Below are 8,652 nucleotides of genomic sequence, written 5' to 3' on the forward strand. Positions count from 1 at the left end.
CACGCTGATCACCCATGTTGTCTGCGTGTTGGTAGAATTGGCATCTGCTAGGGGTGCTTGGGTGCCATGTGCATGGAAATGAGCAGAAGCAAAAGAGATAATTGCTAAATTAGACTGAGAATACTGCGTAATAAGAATAAATACTGTTTAAGAAGTTTTCGAGATGACAGGTTTTTTGTGTATGTTTGTTATGGTTATGAATGAGAAGAGTTTGCTATTTGTGGTGGGATCATTGTTGACCATGCGACAAAAGGAAGCATCTTAGATATAGCCACCTGGATAGGACCGGAGAGAAGTCTTGCTAAAGGAAACAAATAATGTACAGCTTGAAAAGTGAAGTGTATGTTCCTTATTTTGTTAGTTACTGTAACTAAATGTATATTCAAAACAAGGAGCCAGAGAGATGAACCTTCCCTGAATGGCCTATCCCCCAGTGTTTGTTGAGAAATGGTGGGCAGCAACCACGCGTAATGCTTAAAGTTTATGCGTTCATGCGGGTGCCATTACATGACTTTAGACTCTGATCTAATGATTTCTTACTGGATTATGTTGCATTAAAATTATTTTGATTAGCAGTAACAGTGGGATTTTACGTACCGGGTGCTATACAGGGGGCATAGCTGCCCTGTAAACAATAAATCGGCAATAATTATAAGCAGGCATGTTGAATTTTCTGTATACTAAATTAAAGTTATATCAGAACACTCTCCAATAAAAATATGAGTAGTGCCTGGATTAGTACATATTCCTGGGAATCCATTTGTCATTTCAATAAATCTGTAAGGAACATAATAGTTGAGCAGGTTTGGGTAAGCTGAACCATGGTTTTTGGTTAGGTATTCCATCATTTTAGTTTTCGTAACTCAAACAAGGCACTAATATTTTGACTTGTAGCAAACCAAATTGCCTAGATCACTCAGCCTCCTCCAGTCCTACATAAATTCTTCAAACAGACCAAAGTCATATCGTTAGAGTTGAGTTTGTTGTAGTACACCATATTGATAGAAGATTCTTTGATTGCATTAGTTTTGCGCTAAACAGTGTCATCCTGGTTGCTGCTGTATAAAAACTAGTGATTTTGCTTCTCTGTAATGTAATGGGACCTGGTTTATCTGTAATGTAATGGGACCTGGTTCAATGTCTCAGCAAAAATGGACTAAATTTGTTTCAAAGATCATTACTACAAAAATCTCAGACTGAATCGCAAAATAAAGACATTAAAGATGATAAAATTACTGGTAAGTGGCAGAATCAAACAAATGGAAAAACTGTTGATTTCTTGACTGCCTAATGTACCATCTGCATCAGCGCCAAACTTCTTTCTTTCGGTAATCAACACCAGATAAACCTGATAGGGCGCTTTGATGGTGCAGTCTACCTAATCAAATTTGGAACTGGCATAGAAAAAGAAATATTTTAAATGTCTTGATATCAGCTATGTTCCCCTTATCTATTATACTACAACCAAACAGTTTGTTATTAATACACATAATTGTACAAAATTATTGTTAAAAGCTATTATACTAGCTAACAACAGATTTCTGTAATAGGATGGAGGGAAAGAGGACAGTGTGTGTGACCGGAGCATCAGGGTACATCGGGTCCTGGCTTGTAATGAGACTTCTAGAAAGACGGTACCATGTCAGAGCTACCGTCCGGGATCCTGGTATGTATCACCAGTCATGCATGTAATTATTTCCTTTCCTGTATATAAATCTTCTAGTACCTCGATCATCTCTATCATGTTGTTGTTTTTTGAAAGCTTATACACACACAACAACACAGATCTTGTCTTCCTAAATTCTGTTTTGAAGTTATTGCCATCAACATCAGGTGTGTACTTGCTATACCTTTCTCATAAAATAATTTTTTCTATAGATAATGCACATTTTTTATTAAATTGAAGTATATGTGCAGGAAACGAGAAAAAAGTGAAGCATCTGTCGGAGTTGCCAAACGCTAATACACACTTGACCTTGTGGAAGGCAGATCTAGCTGAGGAAAGTAGTTATGACGATGCATTTCATGGTTGTGAAGGTGTCTTCCATATGGCCTCCCCTATGGAACTTCTTGTCCATGACCAAGCTACTGTATATATACGTCCACTTCTCTCTGTTTTATTTTTGTGAACCACTCTCTGTTTGGCTTAGTCTTATGAAAATTAAGCACAAACTAGCCGCTGTATTATTTAATATGCATAAGAAAAATCAATAACTTTTGGGAGCTCTAGTACCATCTTTTGTACTTAAAGTGTTGTTAGATCAAGTTAATATGCACATCAAGGTTGTGTCAAATAATGGTAACTAGGAGTAGTATCTTGTATAGAATATAGCTTAGCCTTATTTACTGTTGTGGCCCTTGTGGGGATTTAGTGTCCCCTGAAAGGTATACTCAGCAAGCTCTAGTTACATGTGCATAACTAGAAGAAAACATTTCTAAGGATCAATATCAAATTCGACCAACTGCAGAAATATTTGGCAGAAAAAACTGTTGCTGAGAAAGCTGCATGGAAATATGCTGAAGAAAACGGGATTGATATGGTGACTGTTCATCCTTCCCTTGTGTTTGGCCACTTCATAACTCCTTACACAGGCTACAGCATTGACATTGCAATTTCCTATATACTAGTAAGTCAATTTCTTATAATTCTTTCAATTTTCTGATTTCATTACTCTATATACGCTCTTTGTTAAACATGGGCATTGCATATCTTGTAGACACATGTTTCTCTTGAATAATAGAACTAAATATCGTCACCACATGATCATATTGTAGAAGAGTAAAGCTACCATGGCTTCATTGATATGCCTGAATGGAACATCCGTTGTGCATGTGGATGATGTATGCAATGCTCACATTTACCTCTTTGAGCATCCTCTAGCTAAGGGAAGATACATTTGCTCCACACATACTTTAAACATCTTTGACATTGCACATTCACTTAGTCCTCAAGTACCCCAACAGAGATATACAAACTGAGTACGTACCAAGGAATATTTTTATCAATGATTAATTCTGTATTTACTATTTCATCCTCTACACTTGCAATTTACAATGAAATTAATTCTCATCTGAGTAGATTTGAGAGCTTAGACAAGTCAACCAAAAATTATTCCCTTGTTCTTCGAAGAAGCTGATGGACATTGGTTCGAGTTTGCACACGGAACCAAGAGTACAGGTGACTTGTGCGCTGAAACTATTGAATCATGCAGAGAAAAGGGTTTGCTTTAATCATGCAGAGAAAAGAGTGCATTGTATAATTGTAGCACAGAAAAAAAGAAAGAAGAAAATTGAAGGTTAACTACAGATAGTCCTAAGTTCCCTTCAAAGTTCAGTTTGTGCCCCTTCAGCTGTATAATTCTTTTCTATTGTAGTCCACTGAATCTGTGTTCCTCATCCCGTTGACATACTGGGATAATTTATAATGCTACGAGTGTCATGATGAATGCAACTACATTAGTATTCTTCCACCTTTATTTGAAGAGTTTATTATATGATTCATGTCAATCAATTCTTTTCTCCTCCCTCGAGGAATTAAGTAGATATTGTAAACGACCAACGGTTATGTATCCATCACTGTAAAATGTAATGATCATTAACTATTTTTTCCGCGCTCGTGTTGATAAATATGTGAAAGTATTTGGCATACAAATCAAATAATGCTAGGTGACAGCTTAAGGATACAGAGGTAAACAATAGAAACATAATAGCTTCACACTTTCTGCAAACACTGCAACTATTAGTTGGGAGTTCAATCTGATGCCCCCCCCCCTCTCCCCCACAATATTTACTCCACTCTAGGGGGGTATTTCAATTCTGTAGCCACTAGCCTGGTAGCACAAATAATGTTCTTCCAGTTACATCTGGCAACAAACAGTAATGTTCATCTGGTTGACTCTGGTTTTTTGGCATGTTAAAATACACTTAAATTGATTATATCGCAATTTATCCAGAACATTATAGCACTGCATATCTGTGATTAACATGTTGTGGAGGGGTGGAAACCGTTGCACTTATGAAGTTGCGCGTAGTGGAAAGAGTTGATTTGGTTAATTATTTGATGAGAATTAAATAGCAGATCTGTCATTGTTGCGGCTCAGAAAAGATGCCCCCCAGTGAAGTGTCCTGAGGTGTTATCAATTCTTCATCCTCCCTCTGATTTGGTTGGTATTCATTTATTGTACAAAATTAAATTACTTTTCTTACAGGCATGAATGCAAATAAATGCTCAAGAAATGATCACCACTCATCCAAACAAATGTAAAAAAAAAAAACTAGTAGTATCTAGTTGTCCCGGGAGTAGTAGTTGATTTTTATGAGATTCACTCCTCTTTATATCTTATCATAGCCATGTCTCTCTACATGACCGCATTAAACTTTTCATTGTATCACTTACTGCCAATTAAATGTTCAGGTGCAGAGCATGGGTTCTGAATACATGGAATTTATTTCAAATGATAGATTTCCAATAACATAAGTTTGAGTAATTATCAGTTCAAATATGAACTGGTAAATAAATGCAATAAAGTTGCTCCAAATTCAAATGATTTTTTTACATGAAAACATGTCTTCTGAACCAGATCTATCATTAAAAATGAAATTCTTGAGTCCAGACCTAACATAAGGTTGTTTATTTACCAAGTTATCAAGTAAACGCCAATATTGCCAATTCCTTGCATGAATTAACATCAAGATTTAACACTTGATTTCTGTGTTAGAATTGTTTCATTTTAGGATTTTTTTATTTATTTGTCAGAAATCAACCTTTGGAGTTAAGACGCATAAGGTAAACAACAGCAACGAGTTGATTATAAACCCAAGCTACTTGACCTCAAATTACAGCTAGAATGTCAGAACACATAACAGGCCTTGTCCCAGTGCTGAAGTGCCGATCAACTACTGAATTTAACCAGCTGGTGTCATCTGTTTTCTATCATAACTGTTCTGCTGCATTTTGTTTGTAATTTCTTTCTACATTTATATTACTGCCCAGTCTGGAGGCTGGTTTTTTATTAGTTACTCTGCACTGGACATCATTGCGCCCTTTGTAACTCTTTTCCTGATAAATATAGAGTTCATTTCTAGTTAGTATACTTTTGAGCAAGCTTTTCCAGCCGGCTGCTTGTGATTTTCAGGCCAAATTTACAGCCTAATGAAAAATGCCTTGTCATGCACTTGACTGGAAACTAACGTCTAATTATTTTTGATGGTACCACTTCATTATCAAAATCAGATTAGTACAATTAATACTTAAGAATATCCATAAATATTATTATACATCAGAAATCACTGACAACACACAAAATGCATTAACAAGAAAATTAACACACAAGACCTAATACGGTGCATTATCTTTAATGATGCTAAACCAAAAAGATAAACAGGTCTCAGTTAACTAGTTCTTCATCTTTAGCCGACCCTCGTTGGCCATTTGAAATGTACGTGCTTGTTGTGCTGCAGCCAAGTTGGAACCAAGTGCGGAAACAAAACTGGTTTCTGACTTGATTGGTTGTGAAAGGAAACCTCCTGATAGCCATGGAGTTCAGCAAAGAAGCTGCCCCCTCTCTGTATAGCGCCCCGTATCCATCGTTACGGGTATTTGAAAGTGCTTGTACCAATTGAGTGGGTGAGACCCTACGATCCTGTGCCCCCACCAGGAAGGCCAAATGCTCCTCCTAAGGTCGTTCCATAGAAGCCGAAAAGACCCATATCAATGTTGGGTTAGTACTCCAGTAACTGCAATTTTGAAGGAATAAAATTTCTTTAGTAGTTGTAATTACTATGCAGCACCATAATTGCAGAAAAATTATTGAGAAATAGGTGTTTATAAATGACAATTTAGGCTGGGTAGAATATTATCACGACTTACGTGCATGGAAAGGGTGATGAATTTGGATCAATGCCGGTTCCAGGGTCAATATAAGGAGTAGTCGGCGAGCTTCCGTAGGTTGGTGTTGGTGTTGTAGGGGTAACTGGGGTCAATTGTTGGAGTACTTCCATAGGTTGGTGTTGAAGGGCTAACTGGATCAACTGATGGAGTAGTCCGGACTTCCATATGTTGGTGTAGAAGGTGTGACTGGGTCAACTGATGGAGTAGTCGGACTTTCCGTAGTGGTTGGTGTGGAAGGAGTTACTGGTCAACTGATGGAGTAGTCGGACTTCCATATGTTGGTGTTGAAGGGCTAACAGGGGTCGACTGATGGAGTAGTCGGACTTCCATATGTTGTGTAGAAGGCGTGACTGGGTTCAATAGATGGAGGGCTTCCAGAAATTGGTGTTGAAGGAGTAACTGGATCAATTGATGGAGTTGTTGGACTTCCATATGTCCGGTGTAGAATGGTGTCACTGGGTCAATAGTGGGAGGGCTTCCGGTTGTTGGTGGTTGAAGGTGTTTCTGGTGCTATGCTTGGAGGACTTTCAATTGTGGGAGGAGCTGCTGTATTTGTGTTGACGGAGTTACAGGGTCTGTTGTTGGGGGGCTACTATATGTTGGTGTTGAAGGAGTTACCGGTCTACTGTTGGAGGGCTACTGTATGTTGGTGTTGATGGAGTTACAGGGGTCTACTGTCGGAGGGCTCTGATATGTAGGAGGGCTTCCATATGTTGGGGTTGAAGGAGTTGCAGGGTCTGTGCTGGGAGGGCTTCCAGTAGTTGGTGTTGAAGGAGTTTCTGGGGCTATGCTTGGAGGGCTTTCATCACTTGGGGGGCTCCCGTAAGTTGGCGTTGAAGGAGTTCCCGGGTCAATGGTCGGAGGGCTTTCATGTGTTGGCGTGGATGGGGTACTGGGAGTGTGAGTGGGTGGATTATGGACAGGAGTTGGTGAAGAATGATGATGTCCTCCACTTGGTGGTGTTCCAGTCCCGCAATTTGAAGGCGGGTGAGCTTCCATGGTGAGGGTGTCTTATGATGGTGTGGCGAACTTCCATGTCCACCTCCTGAGCCATGTGATGGTGTATGGTGTGAACCTGAAAACAACATAATTACATATCAGCTAGCAAATTATACATGCATGTATTAAAAATAGCATATTAGTACGACATTGTCTTACCTCCGTGATGACTTTTTCCACCATGGGGGTCTGGAGAATAATACGTTTTTGATCTTCCAGAGTTGCAGCAGACATTACTGGGAACACACCAGGTTTTGAGAAAGAAGCCCTGCAATCAAACCGAAAATTAGCAGAGACACCTGCCTGTACTGATCCCTCGCCATCTTTCTATTCCAATTCTGCACTAGAAAGACTGAGAAGTGGAAGATTGTGAGAATGATGCAGAGTAGGCGAGTGATTATATAATGGAGGGGAAGTAAATAATAGCAGGTAAAGCAGCATGTGGTTAGTTGAATGGTCTGCAGGGAGCATTTAAAGTAACATGTCTTACCATTCCCAATTTACAAATAATTGAGATGAATTACTGTCCAAAAACTTGTTTCCTGAACAAAATCTATAAACATAGTTTTTGCTTCATATATGTAAGTTGAATTGCACCAAGGCAGAGAAACCTTTACCTTGTTACGGCATTTCATGAACACAATGCCAGTATATGAGGTTTTGACTATAAGACACTCTAACCTGTAAAAAGTGTGCGTTTATTCGGGTTCAAATGTTTACAATATGCGGTAGATGACTCCATAAAAAGGTGTTGCCTGGAGGGATTAGTTAGAAATTCAGTTACTTGTACTCTGGATGGGGCAAATGCACCTATCGGAATCGGACAATGAATATACATGTCCTAGCAGAAATAGATGTTGATACACTGCTTAATATTAGTGTATCACTTTGAAGTAGTAGACAGTGTAATATTAAACTGATATTACAGGATGTACAACTTAATCCTATAATAATGGGGTCACACAATATAAGATAACAAGCAAATCAAATCAGGAGGATGGGTTTGTAGTGCAAGTATACATGCTACATGAAGTCGGCAATGGGGCCCTAGCGTTGCCACTGTATGACATTTAAGTGAAAAATGGGACTGAGGCCACGTATAATGCAATAAACAGTGTATTAGCATAACTATAGCTAATTCTTTATATACCTAATTTTGTTGATGTGCTTTGAAATAACAATACATCTATTGCGACCATAACAGTCCAACTTGAGTACAAAAACAATTTCCTACTTGCTCACCTCGCTCATCTCTTCGCAAGTGATCACCATTCTCAAACCACTTTCGTCCTTCCAATCTCAACATTCCGCAGACCCTGTTGCTGTGTACAGAGTTCCATAGTTTCTCCTTCCCATCAACTTTTCTCTGTCTTCCCTTTTATTCTTGTTTCTTTGCTCAACTGCCTTAACTTTTCATGGGTTTTTGGTGTAGCTAAATTTCATTCATTTTTTATAATTTGGTTCATTGCTGTTTATTTGTGATGCAAAGGTTCGTCATTATGTTGAGAGGAGCCAATCAAATTTTGCCAGGAACACTTACGTAAAAAATATATATAAATAAAAAATTAATTACATAAACATACTATATATGTGATTAAAATATTCTATTTAAAATTTATAATATGACAAAAATCAAATAATGAAATAAATAAAATAAATTATAACACGTATGTTATATTTAGGTTATTATATCAAAAATAATAAAATACAATAATAACTAAATATATAAGTACAAAAAAGGGCAATTTTTTTACAAATACATT

At 37.9% G+C, this 8,652-nt stretch overlaps 1 protein-coding gene across 1 annotated transcript; it reads left to right on the forward strand.

Annotated features, from left to right (window-relative positions):
* Positions 1–1,551: 1,551 nt before the first annotated feature.
* LOC141694677 (dihydroflavonol 4-reductase-like) lies at positions 1,552–6,716 on the forward strand. Its single transcript, XM_074499231.1, has 7 exons — positions 1,552–1,666; positions 1,786–1,833; positions 1,918–2,125; positions 2,284–2,299; positions 2,424–2,627; positions 6,358–6,463; positions 6,589–6,716. Exons 1-7 carry the CDS (start codon positions 1,552–1,554, stop codon positions 6,714–6,716), a joined length of 825 nt encoding a protein of 274 aa, XP_074355332.1.
* The last annotated feature ends 1,936 nt before the right edge of the window (positions 6,717–8,652 follow it).

Source organism: Apium graveolens, chromosome 2 (genome assembly GCF_009905375.1).
Source record: "Apium graveolens cultivar Ventura chromosome 2, ASM990537v1, whole genome shotgun sequence".
Classification (NCBI taxonomy): Eukaryota; Viridiplantae; Streptophyta; class Magnoliopsida; order Apiales; family Apiaceae; genus Apium; species Apium graveolens.

What these genes read in the sequence shown, in the direction of transcription:
- LOC141694677 (XM_074499231.1), top strand. Translation starts at nt 1,552, where the DNA reads ATGGAGGGAAAGAGGACAGTGTGTGTGACCGGAGCATCAGGGTACATC. An exon ending in TTGCAATTTCCTATATACTA is followed by an intron (nt 2,628 to 6,357) that starts GTAAGTCAATTT and finishes CTGGGTCAATAG; the next exon opens with TGGGAGGGCTTCCGGTTGTT. An exon ending in TGTGTTGACGGAGTTACAGG is followed by an intron (nt 6,464 to 6,588) that starts GTCTGTTGTTGG and finishes TCTGATATGTAG; the next exon opens with GAGGGCTTCCATATGTTGGG.